This window comes from Canis lupus, chromosome 18 (assembly GCF_048164855.1).
Source record: "Canis lupus baileyi chromosome 18, mCanLup2.hap1, whole genome shotgun sequence".
NCBI classification, from domain to species: domain Eukaryota; kingdom Metazoa; phylum Chordata; class Mammalia; order Carnivora; family Canidae; genus Canis; species Canis lupus.
Genome location: NC_132855.1, coordinates 55,048,604 through 55,074,870, shown reverse-complemented (window position 1 = coordinate 55,074,870; position 26,267 = coordinate 55,048,604). Strand labels below are relative to the sequence as shown.

Here is a 26,267-nt window from a genome sequence, read left to right as displayed (position 1 = left end):
TTGTGATTCAGTAATACTGTGGGCACCCAAAACTGAAGTTAGGGCTTCCACACAACACTGGACATGAATAATAAGTCTTTCAGAGTGTTTGTTAAATGTTTCAGTTAAACGCACTGGAAACGATGACAAAATTACTGGCTGAAACTATCCTAAAAAAAAAAAAAATGCCCCTGCTTTTTTTCTTTCTCTTTATACTCACCCATACACGCGTAGATACATATAGTTAGTTTTTAGTGTCTAGCATGTGCAGTATGATTAGGGAAAACATGTGTTTTTGTGATTATTTTATTTCCCACCAAAACACATGCTACGTATTTTACAGCAAACCAGCTGCGTCTCACCATTTGAAAGAATGTGGTCAGAGAAGTAATGCAAAAACTGCCACTTTGGTTTTGTCTGTACCTTCCAGGTCATATCTTCGTACCTCACTTCCTGACACAAACAAGTTTTTACTGTTGTCAGCAACAAAGCCCTAATATAGCCGCAGAAGAGAAAAACTGCATTGCATTTAGCCTCTCCTGCAAGCATCATCAACGGTTACGGGAGGAATGTAATTCCAGAGAGCTTTAAAGCTGGTGGTGATGGTAATTATGTGTCAGATGCTTGATGCTATTTCTGTTATTATTGTTTTTGTCATTTCTCTTCTACCGGAGAGCTGGCCCAAACTCGAAGAGAGGAATCCGGCTTTGCTTTTTTGACTTTGTAAAAATGTAGTCAGCCTCGGTAGAAAACTCACTGCTCCTGGGGAAAATAAAGTAGGAGCCACGAAATGTCATTTTAGCAGAGCGTGGGTTTTGCGACTGTAGGAAAGGATTTGAGGACGCTCCTTCTGTTCGGTTTCCTATGTAACGAGGCAAGGCTACGCGCACGCACAGACGCCGCGGCTCGCGGGTGCTGTGGCTCCCGCATCTGGGCTTGTGCAGCTCCAGAAGCCCCTTCGGGATGCTGCGAGGGGCTCCCGGTGGGTGGAGGCAGGAACGCTGCGGCCGCCGCCGCCGCCGCCGCCACTCCTGCCGCCGCTGCTGTTGTTGCTGCTGCAGTCACGTGGGAGCCCCTTTAAGTTTCCATAGAGAGGCCTCTCCGGTGTCACATGATGGACATGATATAATGAAACAACATTGTGGAGAGGAAAGCATTCGGGGAGCCCACGGCTACAAAAACAAGTGAGTGAGAAGAGGTGGGAGGAAGAGAAACTACGCCACCTCCCCTGCAGCCGAGCCGCGCGCAGCAGAGCCTGCCCGAAGCGGGCGACGCCGGGGGCAGGGGGACGGGGTCCTCAGCGCCGGCCCCGGGGACCCCGGGGACCCCGCCGCCGCCGCCGCCGCCGCCGCCGCCGCCGCCGCGGGCACAACTTTCAGCCGGCAGCCTCGGCCACCGCCGCACCTGTCTCCGGAGCCTCCATCGCTCCTCGTGACGCTCAGAGGGAAATTCTAGAAGAATACGCTCCACAGACATACATGCGCATCATTTTCCTCCTCGCGTGTCGCCCTGGAAGAGGCAGGAGACGGGGAAGGGAGCGGCAGCGTGCGTTCCGCCCCCAGGTAAGTTCTGGAGGGTGGGGAGGGCCGGGCCGGCGGGGGCCGGCGGGGCCGGCGGGGTCGGCGGGGTCGGCGGGGTCGGCGCGGCCGGGCCGGGGGGTCCCGCGGAGACCCGGCCGCCGGGGACTCGGCGATTTCCCCTCCGCACGCCCGGCGGTCCCACCCTCGGGCTCCGCGGGCCCCGGCCTCCCCCGGAAGCGGCCGCGGGTCTCGGCCGGGGTGATCGCGAGCCGGGCAGGGAGGAAGGTAGGGCTTGTGGCGGTGGCCGGGAACGCCGAGGCCATCTCGCCATGTTTGTGTTGCTAAGAGCACTTTTTTCCCCTTTGAGGTGGCTGGATGCCACATGGCTCCTCCGGAGCTGCTGCCGGGTTGAGAGAGAGAGAGAGAGAGAGAGTGTTTTCAATGTCCGCATTCCAGCTAATGTTGCGCAGATAAAATTCAAACTTGAGGTAAACAGAAGAGGAGGAGGAGGAGGGGGGAGGGAGGGGAGACTGTTTCCATTTCGAGATCCCACCTCTTCGCTCGGCGGAGACCGACCTCCCGAAGCCGGAGAGCGCTCGCCGGGTTCTCCCACCCGCCCCGGCTTTGCTGCCGGCCGGGAGCCGGGCGGCGGGGGAGGGTCCGCACGGGGGGCGCGGGGCCTGCGTCCTGAAGGCGGAAAGCGCCTGGGCACCCCGGCCTCCGGCGGCGGCCGCCTCGCGGGGGGCGCAGGATGCGGCGGGGGCGGCGGGGGCGGCGGGGCGGGGGCGGGGGCGGGGGCGGGGGCCGGCGCTCCGGGAGGGCCGCGGGCTGCGAGCCCCCTCGCCGCGCCCCGCCCCGCCCCGCCCCGCCTTGGGGACCCGAGCGCCCCGCCCCGGCGCGGCTTCCTGCGGGCCGGCTGCTGGGAGGGTCTCAGGTTGACGAGGGCTGGTGGCGTAGCAGGTGTGTGGTGGGCATCTCTATTCTGTGAGTCTTGGTCTGGTGGGACGACGTGCGTGCAGAGCTGCGTCTTAATTTTTTTTTTTTTTTTTTTTGCAAAATAGGGAGAAAGATCAAGACGTTACGCCCCACCCCTCCCGTTTTGTGTACCGATTCAGCTCGCGGCGAGGCTGCAGGGTGAGTGGGGATGTTTGAGGGTGCGGGTGAGCCTCGTCCTGGGAGACGCGGCTTCCGACAGCTCGTGGCCGCCACCCCCCGCCCCAGCCCCGGGCGGCCCCGGCAGCGGCGGCGTCCCGCGGGGTGCGAGCCCTCGTCGGCGGGGAGCGCCTGGCCGGGAGGCGGCGGCCGCGTGAGGGGGGTCGGCGGGAGCCGCAGCCGGGAGACGCGAGGCAAGTGCGTGGCGCAGTCGTGCCGGGGGCGGACGCGGCAGCTCGTGGGCGGCGGGCGGCGGGCGGCGGAGGAGCGGAGGCTCGCGCCGCCCGACCGGAGCCGTGGCGACGGGGTTATTCCGAGCGGCGGCCGGGCCGGGCGCCTCCCCCGCCGAGCCGGCGTCCCGGGCGCGGGTGGCTGCGCACTTCGCGGGCCTCTCCCGGGACACCGTTTCCGGGCGGGGTCCCCGGGCCCGAGCGGCGGCTGTAAACAGGGTGGCGCCCTCTGCCCTCCCGCCCCCGGCCTGCCGGGGCGCGCGGCCGGCGGCGCCCGGAGCGGCGGAGGCGCGGGCGCGGCGCTGGGCAGTGGCGGCGGGGGCGCGCCCGCCGCCCGGCCGCCCCCGCCCCGCCGGCCGCCCCCGCCCCCGCCCCGCCGCCCCGCCGCCCGGCCTCCTCTGTTTTTGTTTTGATGGAGCCCGCGTGCAGCTGGCGCGTGTCGAGTCACGTGCCGTGGGCGGGAGGGGGCCGGGGCGCGGAGGCGAGGGCGCGGTGACGCAGGCGTCCGGAGGGCTCGTCGCCCGCGGGGCGGGGGCGGGGGCGGGGGCGGGGGGCGTTTGCCCCGCGCGGACCCCGGTGGTGCCGGCGTCGGGGCCGCGTCTGTCTGGTGGGCTTCGTGGGAGCCGCTGCCGCGTGCGCCGCGTTCGGACGTGGGTGTGAATCCCCCCGCGCTTGGGGCTCGTCGTCAGAGCCTCCGGGCGGGCCTGGTCCGCGCTGCGGGGAGCCCGCGCCGCGGTGGCGAGAGACCCAGCGAGAGAGACCTCACCGCCCTGGGCGTTCCTGGGAGCGCACGGAGGTCTGTGTGTGGTTCTTAACTCCGGCTGCAAATTATAAACAACTTGAGAGCTGTAGAAGGAACTCCGGTGCCTGGCCCTGCCCCAGAACAATTGGACCTAAATCCAGATAGGGCCTGGGACTTAAGTGAGTATTTAGGAGAAAAGCTCCCTTGGTATTGTTGACACAGGGTCACACGCAGGATTGAGAATTTACAGAGGTAGGCAGCTTGATGAAAGACTTGGTTGTGGACCCATCCCTCGTCAGGGATGAAGCAGTGAAAATAGTCAACACGCACTCCTCTGTCGCTAGAAGGGTCATCGTGTGTTGGCATCGTGGCTACGCAGTTACAGATGCTTGATGGAATATTGACATCCCCATTTTACGGTTGGGAAATTGAAATTCAGGAAGAAAAATAAAAGTTGGTCAGTGACGATCCCTGACTAGGACCCAGGGAGGCTGACTCCAGACTTCATACTTTGGACCGTGGCATATGCTGCACTGGACCTGTCACCTTACTTAAGGGCCACGTGCTTGTGTGGATGGGAACCCTCGTATGTTTGCTGACTAGCTCTGGAGTTTACGTGCATGTATTTATGTATGGAGTTCTATCTGCAAAGTTTTGCTTATATGGAAGGGAGGAGAATCACTTAGTGAACTCGTTTAGGCCTGTAGGCTATTACATGACATTTATTGTGGAAGGGGGTGGTGGTGAGGGAAGCCTAGTCATATGGAGAGAACAGATTCTATGGAAGTTTTTAAAGACTCGAGCACAGGGATAGGGGTCAAGTGAAATGTCCAGAAGATGCCAGCATCTTCCAGGGATTTTCATGAGCAGCCACAGAAGTCCTTCAGGTTCCTACTGGCCGTTTTGTCTAGTATTGTTAGCTATCTAGCAGACAGAGGTATATTATCAAACTTTAGGGTTTGGTTTTCACATTCCTTGCAGTTTGTTTGAGGCAGGTTCATAGATCCACAGAGGCAAGGCTGATACAAATATGAATGCTATAAGTCTGGCGTGGAAATAATCTCTCTTTTTCCGTCATCCCCATCTTTCTTAACCATCAGAGCCACTTTTATCCAGCATTGCTTAAACCAGATGTGGCTCCTTTGCATACCTCTGCATAGGTCGTTCCTCTGCTTCTTGAGTATACTACGTTCTTTAGGAAATTTCTCCGTTTCTTCTCAGAAAACGGTTAAAATAAATACTCTCCTTGTGTCGCTGCGCTTGTTACAACATGTCCTGTCATTTTTGTTTACACGTTGGACACTCCTACTAATCTCAGCTTGTCAAAGATGGGAGTAGTGATTACGTGTCTGTATATCACTGGGACATGGTACGCATTTAAGTTTACTGCTTTGGTCTGGATTGAATTTGTATTGTGTTATATGTGGTGTTTGCCTGTGTCACTCATCTTCATTTTTTTTTTTTTTTTAAAGATTTTGTTTATTCGAGCAACAGATAGAGAGAGGCAGGTATACAGGCAGAGGGAGAAGCAGGCTCCATGCAAGGAGCCCGACGTGGGACTCGATCCCGGGTCTCCAGGATCACGCCCTGGGCCGAAGGCAGGTACTAAACCGCTGAGCCACCGGGGCTGCCCACCCATCTTCATTTTTAACTGTCTTCTCCTCCTCTGCTACTGGCATTTAGGCTCAAAGCACACATCCTTGAACAGAGAATACAGAATATTCTGGATGCGTTATTATAAAAGGAATAGGGTGGAAGGGGCAAAATGTAATTGCTTTTTCACTTGTTTCCCAATTTCATTCTTAGCTGGCCAATTGGACAGCGTGAATTTTCATGGTTACTCCTGTACACTGGGACGGATGCTCTACATTATCACTTTTGAGCTTGTTTAGGAAGGAGGAAGTGGCACTGCGTTACAGATGGACATATTTTACATACCATAGCAGAGTACAGATGTTTAATCACATTTCGTGTCATTGCAATTTTTGGATTTGGTATTACAGGGTATTGGTAGAGCAACACTTCTTGTGGAGCTTTCTGAAATGATAGAAATGATTTATAAGAACTATAAGTGATAGCCACTAGCCACTTGGGCAGTTTACTTATTTTTTTAAAAAATATTTTATTTATTTATTCATGAGAGAGAGGGGCAGAGACACAGACAGAGGGAGAAGCAGGCTCCATGCAGGGAGCCTGACGTGGGGCTTGATCCTGCATCTCCAGATGAGGCTCTGGACTGAAGGCGGCGCTAAACGGCTGAGCTACCGGGGCTCCCTGCTCCACTTGGGCAGTTTAAATGTGGCTAGGGTGACATAGGAACTGAGTTTTTAATTGATTTCAGTGTAAATAGCCACCCGTGGCAAGTGGCTACTGTTGGACAGCACAGTTATGGAGGATTTCCTTATGGCTAAGTCTGGTACTTGACAGGTGAACGGTTAGGCTAAGGTTATTCTGCCTTTAAAAGAAAAATCTTGATTCCTTTTCTAGGGCCTGACACTGTGCGTCCGGTTTATAGATTCCAAGGTATTTATCGAGTGATACCTTTGACCTATGTGAGGCCTTTGTATTACGAAGCATTTGTCTGTGTGTTTTGTGAACTTTTCATGTAATTTGTGTGGTTTTCCTTTTTTTATTTTAAGAAGTAGATTGATTATGAATGTATGAATTATAATTAGGAGTAGCTGTAAGTCCAGTGGGCCCTTAGCCTGTAAACTTAAATGAAAGTCCTTTAGCTTATTCAGTATTTCTCAAAGATGTATTGTGAAGGAGCAGGCTCTGCATTTGTCTCAGTGGCCATCACTACCCACCTCTACCCCCCGCCCCCGTGCCTTGTACAGTGCCTGACACATAGCAAGTGCATATCAGTATTTGTTGAATGAATGTATGAGTGATTTAACCCCTCTAGTTTAGCTTCAGAAGGTATATTGCAGAGCTGAAGGTGGGGCCCAGTAACAGTAACTACCCTGAATTTACTGTTCTTCTGTTTCAGTGACTTGATTTCTTCCCCATAAGATAGGTAGCAGGACTTCTTACCCTTTATTGATAACAGAAAAATAAAGCCAAAAGAAGATTTGGGGCTCAGGTCACACAGAGAGTTGGAAGTGTCAATCAGATGGAAGGAGTTACGTGTATTACCTTGTGCACTTGTCCGGGATTCTTCTTCAGAGAACTAAAATCACACACTGAGTGATGTTAGAAAATTTGGTTTGTAAAATGGAAGGTAATTATGTATGTTAATAGAGTCTGAAAAGAGTTGTCAAAATCTCTCTAGTATGGCATGACACTGAGAAAAGAGCTTCAACAGGAGAAACAGGAACGGAAACATTTATTTCTTAAATCTCTAAATCTCAGTCTGTGGTAATCCTAACACCCAAGTTATAAATTTCTCAAAGGGGATATTTAAAAATGTAAATAGAAACAGATGTTTAGATTTGTACAGATAACCTCTACTAGACTTTGACATATTTATGTAGAAAGGTACCATAGACATCAAACATCTGTTCAGAATGAGAACCTTAAGGCCAGAAATTGTAGGTTTCACTTCATGCGGTGGGGGCTGTATTGGTGGGTTGATGACAGAGCCTGATATGTGGTCAAGTGCTTGTAGAAGGTGGCAAGGCTGTTCTCGGTGCTCTGCATCAGACTCACCTGCCGTGTGGTATGACTTGTGGCTGGATTATAGGCCTGTCCTCATGCCTAGGACGCAGGCTAGCTTCCTCTCATTCTGCTCGTATGTTTCCACAAATGAAAACTGGTTTTATACTAGTGTATTTAAAACATAATTGAAAATATAAATCTACTGTGTTTTTTTTTAAGCTTTTATTTATTTGAGAGAGAAAGAGCATATGAACAGGGGGAGAGGCAGAGAGAGAGGGAGAAGCAGACTTCCCCCTGAACTCGGATATGGGGCTGGATCCCAGGACCTGGAGACCATCACCTGAGCTGAAGGCAACCGCTTAACTAAGCCATCCAGGCACCCTGTAAACCTATTGTTTTTTTAAAAAAATCATATGATACACTCCAAGATAAAATGTGAAGTTTCTTTTTTGATGGGGAAGGTTACTTTCTCTTTCAGCAGTTTCTAGCCTCCTAGTCCTTTACGATTGCTCTTCACATGCATTTGGTGTGAACCTCTTTGATGGTAATGTTGGTGGCAGGAAGCTCCAAAACTATTAACCACATGTTCCATAAATCCTGCTGCTGATCCTCAAAACCAAACCAAAACATGACCATAACTGGACAAAACTCACCTCTGCTATCGGCAACAGAAGTTAACCAAACCTACTAATTAAATAAAAAAGTCCGCGAGATTTGAGTTGTGCAGACGTCAGTAATGTGAAACTTTCCTTTAAACTATTTTAAACTTTAGTTTAAATAGTTAGTTTCCTTTAAACTAACTATTATTTTTAAGATTTTTAAAAAAACTTATTCATGAGAGACACAGAGAGATAGGCAGAGGGAGAAGCAGGCTCCCTGCAAGGAATCTGATGTGGGACTTGACCCAAAACCCTGTTTTAGATATTAAATATAATCTACTCAAGGCAAAAGAATTTGTATGTGTCTGTCTATATACAATAATGTAAGAATTCATATTGCAGAAGATCAAGGTGTATTTGGCTGGAAGATCCGACTGGACCACTTGGATTGAGATGTATAGGTAAAGAATTATTTTAGGTTTATTGAGAACTGTCTCTGGTGACCTTGGTCACTAACTTGGTGTCAGAATTGAGGGAAGTTCCTGGCTTCGTTTCTTTCTCCTCAGTGGAATGGGTGGATCCCCTGATCTCAGGGGTTCCCAAACTTTAGCACCCAAGGGCTTCTTAAACCCAGATTGCTGGAGTTTCTGACTCAGCAGGTCTGGGGCTAGTTAATGATCTGTATTTTTTGCAAGTTTCCAGGAGATGCTGATGCTGGTCAGAGGACCATATTTTGAGGACCACTCGATCATGTCATCTCTTGTAAAGTTTTACAAAGTTTTTGTGCCTGTTTTGTTCCTTTTGCAGTGGCAGCACCTTCCATTTGATTTCTGCAGCATCCTATTGATTAAAGATTGCCATATGACGAACTGAGTGGTAAAAGTTTAAAATGGATTAAATTTTATTTTGAGAGTTTCTTAAGAATTCCACATATTTTGCAAAACCTTTGGGTCTGTTAAAACTCAGATTGGCTATCCCTACCTAGTAGTCAAGGTCTTCAGGTAAATTATATTGAAATATTGCTTGTGTTACTAAAGGAAAGAACTACACACTGTTTCTTAAACTCGAATGTTCTATCATATCTAACCAAGTGCCATTTAATAGCTACAGGGTATGATGTAGTGTATTACGTAGTTGGGAGCTCATTAAATAAAATGTTGTTTATGAGATGTAATTCCTTTCCTAATTACAACTCTGTGGGCTTGAATTCATGTAGAGCGATAGTGTGAACCTGGATGCCCCCTGAAGTTGACTGCTTTCCAGAAGAGGCACGGTTGCCCAAAGAAGGTGCCCATCAGGGGGATGGAGAGTAAGTTGTCATGGCATGGCCATTCCCGGTTTTCGGGACGTTGAGGAAGAGTAGAGGCTCTGCAGTTTGTAAGTGAAGGGCCTTTTGGGCTGGAATCTGGTAGGAAGTCTGTGGAGATAGTAGGAGATATCTTAAAGCAACCCTTACAGAGCACGTGTACTGTTCTTACCCAGAGTGTGTGTCTATTTTGGTGGTTGGGGTGAGGGGGTTGATAGAGATTCTAAGGCAGTCCAACAGGTGGTGCTCTGGAAGCATTCCAGATGAAACTAGACTCCCAGGTGCCAAGAGTCAGATGGACTCCAGATCTGAGGTGAGTTGAAGTGAGGCTTGACAATACATCTTAGTGGGAGTGAATTTATTGGAGAAGAAAGAATAGCAAGATTTTTTGGGGAAAAAAAATCTTAACCTGAGAGCAAGAAGACATAAAAAAGAAGAAATGGGTGAGAGTGAGGGAGTGGAGGGTAAACATGAAAGGTTTTAAGGTTTTAAAATGTTTTAAGACTTCTTGTGTGTATGTTGACTAGTTAAAAGCACAGCTTCTTTGTTAGAAAATAAAATTAGCAAGTTTTCCTTTTCATTTCCGGCAAATGCTTCAGAATATCACCAGATGCTATTATTTGACTTACATCACATGCCTTTCCAAAGTTATGCCCAGGATGCATGCAGTGCTTACTTTCTTAGATTGCTTTATGATGGTCATCTTGTTTAAATCAAATTCCTGGAAGGCACACACAGTGTTTATTACTGGATGTGTTTTATGGATTAGGAAACAAATCATTTGTGTAGCACAGGCCACAAATCTGGGCTGAGGCCATGAGATCTCACAGCTTTCCACGTCTACTAGTTTTAATTTTATCATGAAATTCTTTGTTTTCTAACCACTTTTATAAAATGATTCAACCTTAAATCTTAAAGTTGAGTCAGCATCCGTATAATTGATTGTAGACTGTATTTCATGAAAGGACCTTAGATTTTGACCTACTAAGTTTATTTCTTTGAAAGGGGTACATGTCATTTGCTGCTTGTCATTTCTTGACTCAAATATCTGTGGCATAATCTTCGTAACTAAATGTGTGAAACTGGTTTGAATTATTTAGACTTGGTTCGAGGCTGGGTTTGGCAAGTCTATGTGACAGAAGTGCTTGGGGATGGCCCTTGGGCCAGTTTTTACCAAGCAGCAGTGGGAAGTGGGGGGTGTGATCCTGCCCCCAGGACTTTTTAAAAGCCTCTTTTAAAAGTGCCTCAGGGGGATCCCTGGGTGGCGCAGCGGTTTGGCGCCTGCCTTTGGCCCAGGGCGCGATCCTGGAGACCCGGGATCGAATCCCACGTCGGGCTCCCGGTGCATGGAGCCTGCTTCTCTCTCTGCCTCTCTTTCTCTCTCTGTGACTATCATAAATAAATAAAAAAAAATTAAAAAAAAAAAAAAAAGTGCCTCAGGGAGTTAAGACACTTAATACCTTTTTCTTGTATTTAATCACACTGACACTGGGCAACACCTTTCTTTGTCCTTCCCACATCTCTTGAGTTTCCTTTCTTCCATCTTTGTCATTTCTGTTTCTTTCACAGACGAGCATCTAGCTTCTGGCTGGCCAAAGCGCTTCCCCCCGCCCCCCCGATTTTCTTCATGATCTGCTTCTACATTTTTCTCTTCTTCTGTGTCCCATTAGTTTTTGTTTTGTGCTATAGCTGATTTTACTTAGTTAATGGTGGAAAGGATATTAAGGTAGAACGGTGTTCTTAACTCTAATAATGATTAGTGTGTACCTGCCTCTTTGGATACTATGCTAAGTGCTTCCATAGTCTTTCCACTGGATGCTAGTTCCTACTAGCTACAGAACCTCAGGTCATAGGATGCTTGTCAGGAAGACGAGGCCTTGGGTGTGGAGTAAGGTGTTTCTGGCCCTAAAATGCTGTGATTGAGTTTATTCACGTGGCATGATCGTAAACCTTTGCAGGAGTACTTTACTCTTTTGAAAAGTACCTGTTCATCAAGATTGGGGTCTCAGAGTAGGGGTGTTGCTTCTCAGACCCAGGATGTGGAGATCCAGGACTCCTTATTTTATACTGACAATGTGGCTGGCCTTCTTTTTCCTTCAGAAGCTTAGGAATGAGTCTCAAGTGCATCCTTCTCCACACTTGTGCCGTCCGCATCGGAAGATCTGAAAATTGAACCTGAACACTCCAGTTTGGAAAGCTTGTTGACCCCAATTTGGAAGACGTTGCTGCTTTTTGTTTCCACGGTGGAGGCACTGGGCTCCTTAAAGAAATCCTTTCCTTGACGGTTCACTAGAAGAGTTTCTGGGAACCTGCTTAATTCTTCTGTTAATTCTTGAACAGTTCATAAAAAAGTGCTGCCTCCGATCTTTCTCTTGCAAAGTTGTATATGGTGTGTGACCTTGAGTGCTTGTTTCCCACTTCTAGGGAATTTTTGTTAGTGCTGAATCTTTGTTGTGTTGTTCACAGCTACGCCATGCTATGTATCTGTTCATTGTCAAGGCCACTGACAATTGTTTTGCTTTCTGCTTTTACATTGATGCCTCATACATTCATTGCACATATTGTCCATTTTCTAAAAAAATCTATGATTATCTTTTTTGTTTCTTTATGTTTCCAGAGAGATTAATCATGGCTATCCTAGGAACACTTACTTAATCAGTTTTGTCCCTAGTATTGTTCATAACCCTTCGGCTTTTACAATTTTTTTTTTTTTAGTCTTTCAAAATTGTGTAATACCTAATTCTTACAAGCTCTATCCCAAAAGAATTTGTGATGACTCTTGATTTTTTGGGATTATTGCCTGAAAATGCAGATATTTGATAGCAGCAAGTGAATAAGTATTTTTAAATAAAATGCCATTCATAGCCTTTGGGTTTGATCTTTGAAATCTGTGGTCTGTTTAATGCCAGTTAGTGAACAGTTATTGTGCTTGCTGTTTGTAGGCTTCTCCTTTTTTCGAGACAAAAGATACTAAAATCCCCCTTTCTCCCATTTTTAAAAGGTTCAAAATTAAGATTTTTTTCTGCTACTAATATAATTCTTCTGTAAAGGTACGTAGATGTTTGCTCTTTGCCGTTTATCTTTGTCACTACGTAACTAGCAGTTTGGGACTTCATATGTTTAATGAGTCAATACCTTACTTAGTCATTTCATATCATCTACAGAATATTTTTCAATAACAGCAGATCATTCGAGATTGTCAACAACAGAAACATTCCAACAACAGATTTACTTTTTAAAGATTTTATCCATGTAAGGAATCATGCTGTATAGCAGAAGAACATTTGCTCCTGTGTGTGTGAGTCAGAGAGGGTGATGGTGATATGAGATCCTGGCTTATCTCGGGCTCATTCTGTATCTGGTGGTCCCAGCCCCTTAACCCAGGAAGGGCATTAGTGTTGTTGGAAGACGTTGGCAGTGAGACGCTGAGAATGACTGGAAATGCCCTCCTCCTTACTATAGTTCTTGTTTTTGCAGAGTACCAGTGATTTGAAAGCACTGAATCGCAATTGTATAAAATACGTATTACTTGCTAAAACATCGTTTTGGATCATGGTGCCCTTTTGGAGTTAAGGGATCTAAGCTCTGGAAAGATTTACTCATCAGGAACAGGTCAGGTCCTGTGCAGTCCTCATAAAGTCCAGTGTATTTTGGATCGCAGTACTTTCTGTGTCACTTTCCATGCATTAAAGTCCTCCTAATCCTGGACCTAGACTCCAGGAGCCGACCCAAGTCAATATGTCCTCTTTGGGCAAACTTTGTGTCCAGAACTAAATCAAAGAAAACAACGCTTAAAGATGTTTGACACCTATCTGCAAATCTTGTGTGGTGCTTGTACACCATGGCCCTGGGACACTAACAAGCCATTTTTGGCCATTCCTCATTTTCTTTTCCTTCTGTGTTCTGTACTCTGTACTCTCTCTGCTTCTTCCTTTTTGTCTTTTTCTTTTTTCCTTTCTGAGTTCCTTTTTCTTTCTTCTGTTCAACCTTTGTCTTTTTCCTTTGCCATACCTGGTATGTATAGCCTGGTAACATCCTGAAGTTACTGCAAGCACTTTTTTTTAGCCTAATGGCAGCTTGGAGCTAAATACGAGTTTTCCTCTGATAAGATTCTGTGCTGGTGCAAGCTATCTCTAAAGAGTTTAATTTGCTTACATAGCGTATTCCATGTTAAATGGGAAGTATTATGTGAAATATATTTCACGTAGATGTTTAAATTTTGTGCCGGACATTCTGCCAAAATTTAGGTAATGGTAATCATACAGAAAATGAATTTCAGGGTTCTTTTCTATTTTATGAAATTTCTAATAAGCAGTGATGATATTTGGGTCTGATTTTAAATCGTTCGGGCTGTGACAAAGTTTGGTGTAAAAATGTGACAGTGCAATGGATATTAAACATGCAACAATTACTTATGCTATTCTCAAGGATCAGAATATATTCTAGCTCTAGGGGCATCAGAGCTAATTTAATGACTCTTATTTTATAGATAAGACAGTTTACTTAATTTTACATGTCTGGTTAGTGGCATAGTTGACCACAGTTAGGTCTTCCACTTCTCTATCCATTCTGTTTTTTTTTTGGACAGAAAGTTCAATTCATGAAATTTCGAAGGAAAATGGGCAGAGAAGCTCTGAGAAGACTGTATGCATTCTAAACCTTGGTTGACTTGAATTTATTAGTCACAAGATATTGGAGGAGGTGCTTAACCTCTCTGGATCCCAGTTTATGGATGGTTGTACTTTAAGGTCCCTTCCAGGGCTGTGACTTGTACTCCGGTGAGAAAAATGAAATAGGTTTAGATTTTTCCTGTTGTACATTTCTGCGATTTCAATTTGTATGTCGAGTAGACATCTTTCTTGTTCTTTTTAAGTAGGTATCATTTGTGTATTTTTACTGTTGCTGAATCAACTTTTCCAAAGTATATTGTTGTTAGATAGATTGTTTTCTTAATTGACATGATGGTTTGCTTCTGTATTCAAGTGTCTCTAGCTTCATCTTGGTTAACTGAAGTAAACACACATTTAGAGGCAATCTTTCCTAGTTTCAGACTGTTAGATGGGTACTGTGCGGAATATTCCTTAGAGAACAGAGAGGTGCTTTATTCAAATTGTTTCAGTGTTAGAAAGTAATGTCACGTAGGGACACCTGGGTGGCTCACTCAGGTAAGTGTCTGATTATGATTTTGGCTCAGGTCGTGATCTCCGGGTTGTGAGATCGAGCACCCCCCCGAAGGGGGCTCCCTGGTCAGGGGGAGGTCTACTTGAGATTCCTTCCCTCTACCCACCTACCCCCCAATCCCGGACCTGCGCTCTTTCTCTCTCAAACAAACAAATAAAAAATAAAGTAATATCATGTAAATAAGATTTAGGAGAGTTTTGCTCTTCTAATTTCTAGAGTTGCTTTATTTGAGGTTGTGGAACAGGTTTTTCCATTTTTAGTAAGATAATCTGGCATTGTTTGTGTCAGAGAGAAGAAAGTTGTGACAATCTGGAAGGATAGAAAAGATTAGAGTCACTTAAAGCATTGAAGAAAAAGATGAGACTGGAGATGCTTTTGTAAGAGGAGCGTGATTGTGAGCTCTGAGCCCCTTCCCGCATTGCTTAGCAGTAGTTACCATGCCCTTCTTTGCTTTAAAGAAACCCATTCTTTCAGTTAAACACTTTAGAACACCTCTCCTGTGCATTGCATTGAGTTGGGTGCTGTGGGAATTATGGAAGAATTATCCGTAAGAACTTTTTCCTCTAGATGTTTACCCTCTAGCTAGGTCTCCAGTGCATCAGCCATGAAATGAATGAGTGAATGTCTGAGTAGCCCAAAGTAGCCTGAGTAGGTCCAGGCAGGAGAGAGAGGGGGGAGGAGGAGTGCAGAAGTAGGGAAAGACCCCACAGGAGTTAAGGCAGAGAGTGCAGGAATGCTGTTGGCCTAGGTTAGGACAGAGGCTTGGGAGTTGGGAAATGACCATTGCATGTTTTAAAGTGGCAAATGAGGGGACCTGTGAAAGTGCCAGAGCCTTTTTACCCCATCTTTTTACGCTGAAAACTTCAAATCTTTAGAAAAACAATCCTATAAGCACTCCTATATCCTTGTAGATGGGTCAGTTAACATTTTTCTGTACTTTCCTTCATGGTCTGTGTATGTGTGTTTTGAATCACATGTGGTAGGTATATTTATAATATTTTGCTTGACTCTTGAATACAAGTTTCAGATACCATGACATTTCACCTCCAAATACCTGCGAAAGAGGACTTTTTTTCTCTATAACCACGATACAGTTACCACACCTAAAAAGTTTAGCATTGAGATAATAACATGGTGTAATAAATAGAAAATATTTGAACTTGGGAATGGAATGTGGGTTTATTTTTGTTTTTAAAATCAGGAAGACCTGTCTAGCACAATGTATATTGAATGAATTGAAGGAACGAGAGACTGGAGCCATAGAAACTAGTTTGTAGACATTAAAAAAGTCACATAGAGGGGTGCCTGAGTGGCTTAGTCAGTTAAGAGTCCAACCCTTGATTTCTGCTCAGGGCAGGATCTCAGGGTCATGAGGTGGAGCCTTGAGTCAGGCTCTGTGCTCAGCAGGGACTCTGTTTGAGATTCTCTCTCCCTCTGCCCCTCCTCCCGCTCACGTGCAAGGTTTCTCTCTAAATAAATAAATAAGATCTTTAAAAATAAAAAGTCACATGTAGTCATAAAAATAGAGGAAGCTCATTATATTCTGATATACTGTATTCTTGAATACATTCTTTAATATATTCTTGATACAATCTTGAGAACAAGGCATAAGGGAGTTTAAAAAAGAGAATTTATAAATAGTTGCATATATATAGACATATAATATCTCTGAAAGGATATAAAATGGACCATAACATTTCATGCCTCAAAGAGAAGGAAGCAAGCAGCCGGAGGATAGCGAGATGTTCCCCTCAATATCCTTTTTTACTTTCGAAGTTTGAACTATGTGAAATTCAAAAATAAGTAGGAAGATAAGCAAGCTAGACTTCCTTGTTGATATTACTATTAGCTTTGTAGTGTGTATAGGGTAATGCTTCTCTTTCTGTCCTGAAGAAATTTGGAGAGTGAGACCTGAAACAAAGAGGATGGGGGCTAGTTTTTGTCTTTTCCCGTTTTGAAGAGAAATCTGCCACTTAATGGAAAAGGGTGTTTCATAATGCAAGAAGACCTGTTTTTAGGAGCTGCTGTGTGGAGAAGAGGCACTTGGGTTGGGTCTGATATCCAGGGAGTCTGGGAATTGCACAGAGGAGAAAACAAAGAAAGAGTAGGAGTTTATATATCCCTCTTGGGGTGAAGGATACTATTTCCCTCCTCTAAGAATGAGGAATAAGAAGAGAATTTTGTACAATTTGCATTGCAAGTATATATATTTACATGCCACCTTTGATGATAAAAAAAATAAATAAATGTGTTTAAAAAGCTGCTAAGAGGGCAGCCCTGGTGGCCCAGCGGTTTAGCACCGCCTTTGGTCTGGGATGTGATCCTGGAGACCCAGGATTGAGTCACACGACAGGCTCCCTGCATGGAGCCTGTTTCTCCCTCTGCCTGTGTCTCTCATGAATAAATAAATAAAATCTTAAAAAATAAATAAATAAAAATAAAAGTAAGCTGCTAATAGGGACACCTGGGTGGCTTAGTGGTTGAGTGTCTGCCTTTGGCTCAGGTTGAGTAATCCTTGAGTCCTGGGATCGAGTCCCGCATCAGGCTCCCTGCAAGGAGTCTGCTTTTCCCTCTGCCTGTGTCTCTGCCTCTTTCTTTCTGTGTTTCTCATGAATAAATAAATAAAATCTTTAAAAAAAAAAGCTGCTAAAAGAAAATGAGCATTTAGGAGTAATGTCTGACTTTTTTCTTTATTTGTTTTTAAAGGCAGATTCTTGAAGATTATAAGAAGGTTAAAAGAACCTTACTGAGTAAATACCAGAAAACTATGTTACCAGTAAATTATTTCCACCTGATAGCAATTGATTTTTTTGTGTGATGGTTTTTATATAATTATATAGTGAACTGGTGTGATATTTATCCTTAAACAACTTTTTCACAGTGTTCTGAATTAAGTTGCATGAAAGGTGAAAATTAATTTCAGAGTTAACTCAGCCACAGTTTATTTTCTGTTGTATGATTAACACAAAGTTATTGATTGATACTTAGTGCCTTTTCTTTTGAAGGCCAGTGTTTATTAATCAGTGTTGAATGGCTCCCAGTGTCCATTAGGCATCCTGTGGTTAATAGAGACGGATAGCTTGCCCTTGATAGATGCTTCTGCAAAGTTAACATTTCAACAGTGGTAGTTAAATCCCTGTCAGGAAGGGAAACCGCTGATTGCCAGGACAGGCTTTCCAGAGGAGAAGAACTCCGCGCTGTTCAATCAGGCACCCAGGGTGTGACTTTGCAGGTGAAGAAATCTGATTTTACCAGTGCATTCAGAGTCCGTGGGGACTGTGAGACTGAATGAAGCCAGCCAGCTAAGCTAAGCAAGCTTTCAGGAGACTGAATGCCCTGTGTGTTAATTTGCTGTGGGAGATGTGCTGTGGCCAGCTGTAGACTTTTTGAAAGGATAACCTTTGGTTCATAACTTAACTTGGTGGACACAGAAATAAAATGGGGACCATTTGGCTATCTTCAACTGATCCTTCCATCAAGTCTTTGAAATTTGGCAGAGGACTTTTTTATTACAGTGTGGTGCTGGATAAATGGGAGGAATCCTCCTCCAGTTACCACAGACCCCAATGCCTTATGTTCCAATGCAGTGGGGACTTAATAGTAATAATAATAAGTGCTTAGCATGTGTTGGGCATTTTGCTAAGATGTTTTTCTTCTGTTATTTCATTAATCCCATAATAGCCCTTGGACATAGGAACTATTATTCGCACTTTATAGATGAGAAAATCAAAGTGTAGGAAAGCTTAGGGCTTAGAGCCTGACTCTAGAGAAGCTTATGATCTTAGCCACACATGACAGAATTTCTTTTGCACATTTCAGCTTCTTTCCATTTGTGTTTTCCTTAGGATATAACGTGGTCATTTTGAGACACCGCATCTCTCATGTCTCAAATGAACACTTAGGAAATAGTTTTTTTTTTTTTTTAAGATTTTATTTATTTATTCATAGAGAGAGAGAGAGAGAGAGAGAGAGGCAGAGACATAGGCAGAGGGAGAAGCAGGCTCCATGCAGAGAGCCTGACTTGGGACCCGATCCAAGGTCTCTAGGATCACGCCCTGGTCTGCAGGCGGCGCTAAACCGCTGCGCCACTGGGGCTGCCGGGAAATACAGTTTCTGTGAAAATATTTAAGCGTTAACTTTTAGGGTAGGTTTTTTTTTTTTTTTTTTTTTTGAAGAGTACTGCTCTTTATGATAATTTTGAGTAGTTTCATTTAGAGAATGGACCATTAAAAATTTTAAAGGTTGCAAAAAAAACCCCAAAGCTAATGCAAATCACAGCTATTTTTAGATTCACCTATTAACATTTCCCCGTTTACATTTGTGCACATTTCTTGCCCTCTATACTTATGTAAGTGTATGTATGTTATACATATATGTTTTTTCTGAGTTATTTGGGGTGTTAGAAATTGCGTCACCCTTTATCTCTACATATTTCAGTGGGTATTTCCTAAAAATAGAGATTTTTTTTTTGCTTACATACAGTTACTGCTTACTAAATTTGTATTAAAATATTATCATCTAATCTGCTATACATATTGTGATTTTAATTTTTTTTTTTTTTATTTATTTATGATAGTCACAGAGAGAGAGAGAGAGAGGCAGAGACACAGGCAGAGGGAGAAGCAGGCTCCATGCACTGGGAGCCCGATGTGGGATTCGATCCCGGGTCTCCAGGATCGCGCCCTAGGCCGAAGGCAGGCGCCAAACCGCTGCGCCACCTAGGGATCCCCATATTGTGATTTTATCAGTTGTTCTATTAAGGTCTTTTGTGACAATTTTTCCCTTGTGGTACGAGATCCACTCAAGGGTTATCTATCCTATTTAGTTGTCCTATCTGTTTAATATCCTTTCATCTGGAATATTTTCACAGTTTTTCTTTGCTTTTATCAAATTGACAATTTTGAAGAATATAATCATACCTGTCCTTTTTTTTTTTTTTTTTTTTTTTAATGAAATTTCCTCATTTCGTGTTTGTCTGATGTTTTCCCATCTTTAGAGCCCAGGTTATGCTTACTGGGCCAGCACTCACTTTTCCCCCTCCTTAATGAGTTTCTTCCTTTTTAAAGCAGGAAATGAACACTCATATAATAATATTACGTAAGTACAAAGCTTTGTTAGATTCTGTCAGTAATTCCCAAAATGCTTTTAGAGGAAGAAAATACGGGGTCGTATGTTGCATAAAATCTTATTTTATCTGGAACAGTTTCTCAGTCTGAGTGAGTTTCAGGACCCGAACATTTTTGAAGGGTATTAGCCGGTTATTTCTAGACTGTCCTTCAGTGTTGGTTTATTTGAAGTTTCCTCACAGTTAGATTCAGGTTTTGCACTTTGGGCAGAAATGCAGCGTGAGGGACTTGGTGTTCTCAGCGCGTCATATTTGGAGTCACACGGTATCGGTTTGTCCCGCAGCCAGTGATCTTAATTTTGATCATTTGGTTAAGGTTCAGTAGGCCAGGTTTGCCCGCTGTAAAATTACTCTTTCCCGCTTTACAGACCATAACTATCTTATGGAGTGGTGTTTTTAATTCACATCCTAATTACTCCTCAAACCTATATCCTAGGCTTTAGAATCTCCCTGGGTGATGCTTGCCTGAGTGAGGCTGTTCTTAAGAAATTTGCCCAGTGGCGATTTAAAATGTCATCATTCCCTCTTCATGTGTTTATTGTTTTTTCTCCCACAAAGGAGAACGAGTTCTGTTAGCTCTTATTTATTTATATTGGTGTTGATTCATCGATTTTTATTTGATTCTTATTTTATCATGATTACTGATTTTGATGCCCAAGTTGTCTGGGATTTGGCCAGTGGGAGCCCCTGGCGCTGGCTCCAGTGTCCTATTGACAGGTCCCCATCATTTTTTGGACATATCCTTACTTTGTGGCACAGAAGAGTCCTCCTTGTGCACTTTCTCTGCTTGAGCACTAGAAGTAGTCATGTCTCCATTCTTCTTGTAGGAGAATGCCTATTTTTCCAAATCCTGGCCAAGAGTGACTTTTTATAGCTGTTTAATTTTTGCCAATCTGATGGGTGAGAAACAGCAACTCCGTGTAGTTTTAATTTCTATTTGTTAGTGAAATAGAACATCTTTTCATATGTTTAAGGGGCGTGTGTATGTGTATATTCATGTTGTTTGCCCACATTTCTGTCCTATATTACTAGTAGTTCTTTAATTTTAAGCATTCTTTATACATTAGGAATATTAGCTCTTTATTTGTGATATGATGCAGATATTTTCTCTCATTTGGTTGATGATGGTTTTTTTCTTGCCATGCAGAGCTTTTTAGAAATTTTTATGTAATCACATTACCTGTCTTTTTGTGTACTTTTCCTTATATCAGAGTTAGAGAAAATTCACCATTTTTTTCTCTTGTAATACTTTGGCTTCATAGTTTTACAGTTAGAGCCCTGATTCATTTGGAGTCTATTCTTGTGTATGGTATGAAGTATGGATATAATTTTATCTTTTTCCAGATGGCTAACCAATTGTTTTAACCATTTATTAAAAGTCAGTTTTTGCCTTTGATTTTTTAGATGCTCCCTTCTTAAATACAATACTAAAGTTCCATCCATACTTGTTTTTGACTTTCTGTATTACCACACTGATTTGTCTGTCTACTCTTGGGCCAGCAACACACTTCATCATAGAGTCTTTAGAATATAATTTAATGTCTGGAAGGACTAGTCCTCTCCTCTAGCATTTTGGTGTTTTCCTGACTGTTCCTGCATGTGTATTTTTTAATAGGAAGTTCAGTATCGATTACTAGCTTCATTAAAAAGAATTGTTGGTATATTTGTGGGTATTGCATTAAATTTATAAATTAGTCTATGGCAACTTGACATTTTTGATGTTGACTTCATAATGCCAAAATAAGAAATGTCTTTCTGTGTTTTGGAATGTTTTGAAGTTTTCCTCCCGGGGTGGATGGGTGGGATTATATTTCTGTTGTTAAATTTATTCCTAAGTATTTTATTTACTCTGTGAAAGTTGCCTTTCCCCCCCACTTATTGTATCATAAGACCTGAACAGTCATGTCAGTACATGTAGACCTATTTTGTTTTTATTTATTTATTTATTTATTTATTTATTTATTTATTTATTTATTTATTTTTTATTTATGATAGTCACACAGAAAGAGAGAGAGAGAGAGAGAGAGGCAGAGACACAGGCAGAGGGAGAAGCAGGCTCCACGCACCGGGAGCCTGATGTGGGATTCGATCCTGGGTCTCCAGGATCGCGCCCTGGGCCAAAGGCAGACGCTAAACTGCTGTGCCACCCAGGGATCCCCTATTTTGTTTTTTAAAATGGATCCATGATAGTGTATTGTACCCTAAATTTACCTTAATTTTTTCCTTTATTGATATATTTTATGTTGCTTCTGATTTTTTCATATTATAAACAATGCTACGGAGAATATCCTTGCACCTCTGTTTTTTGCTCACTGTGTTATTATATCTGTAAAATAGATTCCTAGAAATGGGATTGCTTGTTCATAAGCCATGTAGAATTTTTTGGTAATACATTCTAACAAATGAACCTCTCAGACTATTTGACACTTTTTAAAGTCAAGTAAACTTTTATCATATATGTACCCATTGTTAAAGGACATTTCTTTGAGGAGTGGACTTTGAATTGAACCTAAAAAAAAGTGTTGAATTTAGTGTAGGAGAGAGAATTGAGAACCTTTCAAGTGGGCATAGTTCAGGCTAAAGTAGGAGCAAGATCTTGCCATATCATGGGAGGTCAGTGAAATCACCGGCCTCAGAATGAGGCTGCGTGTTTGTATTCAGAAGTAAAGTGGAGGCAGTCAGTGGAAGGCCTTGGATTTGACCTCCTCAGTTGTGGTGGCCTCCTGAATTAGTAATCTGCTGCTGTGTAACAAATTACCCCTAACATAGAGGCTTAGGACACCAGTAAACATTTATTATCTCTAACAATTTCTGTGCATCTGGGATTTGGGAGCAGGAAGCCCTCTTGCCACATTCCACTCCTTAGAAGTGGGCCAGTAAATTCAGCCCACGTTCGGGAGAGGGTGACTAGGTTCCATGTTTTAAGGATAGGAGTGTCAGGGAATCTGGGAATAGGCTTTGAAGCTACCCGGCCTGTGTCGTGAAGAAGAAGGGGAGTGGTACGATTTTGAAAAGGAATAAGACCATGATATCTAGAGGAAGATTAATTTTGTGGCAGTGTCACAGATGGAGAAAGGGAGGAAAAGCAGGTAGATTGGAGTGAAGTAATCCAGCAGTAAGGTACTGACGAGGAAGGAGAGGTGTAGGATACATCTGAAGGATGCAGCAGGCTGAGGAAGAGGAAAATGGGAGTTCAGATGGCCCCAAGGCTTTCAGAGCTGCATAAAAATCAGATGCAGTGGGATGCATGGGTGGCTCAGTGGTTGAGCATCTGCCTTTGGCTCAGGGCGTGATCCCGGGGTCCTGGGATCGAGTCTCACATCAGGCACCCGACAGGAAGCCTGCTTCTCCCTCTGTCTATGTTTCTGTCTCTATCTCGGTGTCTCTCATGAATAAATAAATAGTCTTAAAGAAAAGATCGATGCAGTAACTGGAAAGAGAAGCCAGTGTTCAGGGGATTAGGGTACTTGTTTGGTTTTAGACACCTGAGGGGAAATTCCTAAGTAGTTGAGAGTTGATAGAAGCAGGGCTCATGTTGAAATGTTCAGCCAAAGGGGGAGAGCTTGTATCTGTCACCCAGACGTGTCACCCCAGACGTGATGGTTAAATTTCTCAAGGGATGAGTGCACAGAGTCCAGAGCACCTAGACCAAACCCCGGGGAAACCATGGTTCAGGGTACGGTCAGCAAGAGGAGCTAGATCTGCAGCATGAAAGAGAGAGGCGAGCTAAGCTGTGTTCCTGGCAGCAGTGGCCAAAGTGGAGAATCAAGAGCTTCAGATATTGTAGAATCTGAAGAGAATGATGTTTGAAATGAACGCATTTGCCTGTGAGATTATTAGACGTGACAGCAGTTTAAGTGGAGTAGAACAATTTTGGAAATTGGATTATAACATTTAATTCGATGATTAACTTTTTAAAAAGTGCTCGAGGTGGGAGGATGAGTGGCTGGCATGCCTTTAGATTTTGAGGTCTTACCTCTTCCTTGCCTCCTTTTAGCACCACCAAGCCTCCTCCCTGGAATGGTATTCTTTGATCTTGGATTGAGGGATGAAGTAGGATTTTACCTCGTCACTTGTTTTCAGAGAATCTTTTAATTGTAAGTGAAGTCAACTTACTTTAATTCTTTTACTTCAGGTACCACTTTAAACATTCTCACCTGTCTCTTCTCCCTCCTCCCTTCCTTGTTCTTCCTTTAACTTTCCTGGTTTTGTATGACTTTCAAGATCAGTGCCTACACTTGGGAACACCCACTTTTCCTCTCTCTTACCCCCACCCAACCTCAAGAGTGATTCTACTCATGTCCTGTTAACTGAAATTGCAGTTAATGCCCAGTAGATATGACGACAACTAGTAACTGACAAATGAAAAGGATCCTGTGCTCTTTGATGTTATGGGTCTGTACGTGTGTACGATGAGTTTTCAGATTAGTAAAATAATCGTCAATAACATGGAGCAATAACATGAAAATATTCTTACAGTTACTTTATGTGGCATAGTGTATTTCAAGATTTCTAAGGATTTGAGATTAAATGGACCAAGAAATCGTGTAGTGAAACAGTGACAAAGCCAGAAAAAGTAAATCTGAGTTTTCTTTGCTACATGATAGGATGCTTATTTTCATTTTTCTTTTCTGATAGCATAATTTTTCTTTTAAGAAAAACTTTGGTTTCACTAAAGATTTCAAGAAAGTGAACAGAATAGCAAGAATAACTATCGTTTCAAATTAAAGAGTAGACTTTTTGCTGCAGAAAAAGGAACTATTATTGATAAGTTCTTTTTAGCAAGACAGAATAGGATTGTTCTCAGTCACCTCACCTTTGAATAAATAGGGCAGCACTGAGTGACGTAGCCTAGCTCTGCAGAATCCGTAGAAGGTGAGATGAAGGCGGGTGGAGGATGGTGAGCCCCAGTCACAGCAGTGAGGGGAGTCTGAGAGACGTTGGTGTGGACAGCAGAGTCTCTAACCCAGTATGGGGCTTGAACTTACAACCTGGAGAGATCAAGAGTTGCACGCTCCACTGACTGAGCCAGCCAGGTGCCCCTTGTGAATTTTTTTCTTACACCTATTCAGCTTTTCCTCTGTGTCAGTGGGTGTGAGAGAGAGGGTCGGAAACAAAGTAAGAAGGGGGTGTCAAGAGATCAAAGACTGTGGTGTTTGTCTTCACAATTAAAGGTCTGGATATACTTGCAGTATATTATGACTTTTACCACTTGTGCTTCGGCAGTTGTCAAAAAGTTCACGTGACTAATTGACCTAGTTTCCTTTTCTTTTCTCCCACTCATCGTATCTTCTCTTTGCCTTCTCTTCTCGGAGAATCACTTCAGAGGCCATTTGCCCTAGAAGTTCCTTTAGCGGCTGCTTCCATTCCCAGTGCCCCACACTTGCAGAGCTAATCATCCTTCTTGCATGCCCCTCCGTCTCTAGAATGTCTTAAGAATCACTCCACCACTGGGCTTATACAGCATGTTCTGTGCATGTCTGTTTATGTGTTTGTTTTCTTTACTAGACTGTGAGCCTCCCTAGTGGGAGGCGTCAAGCCTTCCTCGCCTATATAGCTTTACATCTGATAAATGTTAGCTGAGTGGACAAATGAATGATTTTCCTACTCTTTGTAGTAGACACACTTAACCACAGTCCATCCGTGTGGCGGTGACATCGTTGAGCCTTGATGGTTGGGAGATCCATGACTATAGAGATGGAGCCACCTAAGCCTCAAATCAGGGTGGATTGAAAAATAAATAAGGTGGAGTTCCTGATTTAGGGGGCTCCACCCAGAAGGTTTTAGGTATGACTGGGAGCAGGAAACAAATTATGCGATGCTGTGTGGTGGGTGTCCCAGGAGAGGCCTCCTGTGCTGGCTCTTCTGGAAGCGTGTAATTAATTCAGCCTGGGGAGGTTCTGTAAGACTATATAGTTGCTCACCATGTGGAAAAGGAGAAGCATGTGCCCTGCTGGAGAGGTAGGAGCATTGTTTTCTGAGAAGTTCGGAGGCACCTTGAGGCTCCTGGGAGTTGAGGAATGGAAAGGCACAGAAAGTGAGATTGGGAGGCACCATATGTGTAATGCTGGTGTAGCTGACCTTTACCCTGGAGGCTGTGGGAAACCAGGGAAGATTTTAAAATCAGAAGAATAACACAGATTTACATTTTATTTTTATTTTTTAAAGTAGGCTCCATGCCTAGCATGGAGCCCAGTGTAGGGCTTGAACTTAGGAGCCTGATATAGAGACCTGAGCTGACATCAAGAGTTGAGCTGACATCAAGAGTTGGACACTTAATCAACTGAGCCACCCAGGTGGCTCCAGATTTGCATTTTAGAAAAATGCTTGGCAACAGTGTGAAAAATCAGACTGGAGGGGAAGAACTAAAGTGAATACACTGGTTAGGAAACTGGTGCAACAGTCCAGATGTGTGGGACGAAGGGCCAGGATTAAGGCTTCGCAGTGGGCTTGTGGAGAGGAGACATTGAAAGTGTGGTCTCTGATGTGGGGAGGTGGGATTTGCCAGACCTATTGACGGAAGAAGAGGGAGAGGTGGTAGATTTCTTAATCCTCTAGCCATTGACTAGGAGAGTAGAAAGGAAGTGTTGGGCTTTGTATTTGACTACTCTCGGAACCTAGCACAAGAGGAATCATATAATATTTACCCTTTTGTGACTGGCTTATCCACTTGGCGTCACGTCTTCAAACTTCATCTTTGTTGTAGCTTATGTCAGAATTTCCTTCACTGTTCATAAAATATGATTTGAACACATTGCGTTGTCAAGAACACATCTCTTCCTTGACCACTGTGAAGTCTCAAGCTGGGCTACATTAGTTTTTCATGGGGAAAGGAG

General features: G+C 44.0%; 1 protein-coding gene and 2 long non-coding RNA genes across 3 annotated transcripts in view; all 3 read left to right on the top strand.

Annotated features, from left to right (window-relative positions):
- Positions 1 to 1,457: 1,457 nt before the first annotated feature.
- The window catches only part of LOC140609380 (uncharacterized), a 223,440-nt gene continuing 198,630 nt past the window's right edge, over positions 1,458 to 26,267 (top strand). Inside the window, exons 1-3 of the mRNA XM_072784729.1 lie at positions 1,458 to 1,482; positions 1,542 to 1,987; positions 2,561 to 2,633. Coding sequence (XP_072640830.1) covers positions 1,458 to 1,482; positions 1,542 to 1,987; positions 2,561 to 2,633 — 544 coding nt within the window. The remainder of the gene's footprint in view (positions 1,483 to 1,541; positions 1,988 to 2,560; positions 2,634 to 26,267) is intronic.
- On the top strand, positions 5,238 to 16,390 carry LOC140609286 (uncharacterized). Its single transcript, XR_012011179.1, has 2 exons — positions 5,238 to 9,128; positions 11,226 to 16,390. It is a non-coding gene; the product is annotated as an uncharacterized lncRNA (long non-coding RNA).
- LOC140609282 (uncharacterized) overlaps positions 23,414 to 26,267 on the top strand; it is a 59,517-nt gene continuing 56,663 nt past the window's right edge. Inside the window, exon 1 of the long non-coding RNA XR_012011175.1 lies at positions 23,414 to 23,528. This is a non-coding gene — a long non-coding RNA (uncharacterized lncRNA). The remainder of the gene's footprint in view (positions 23,529 to 26,267) is intronic.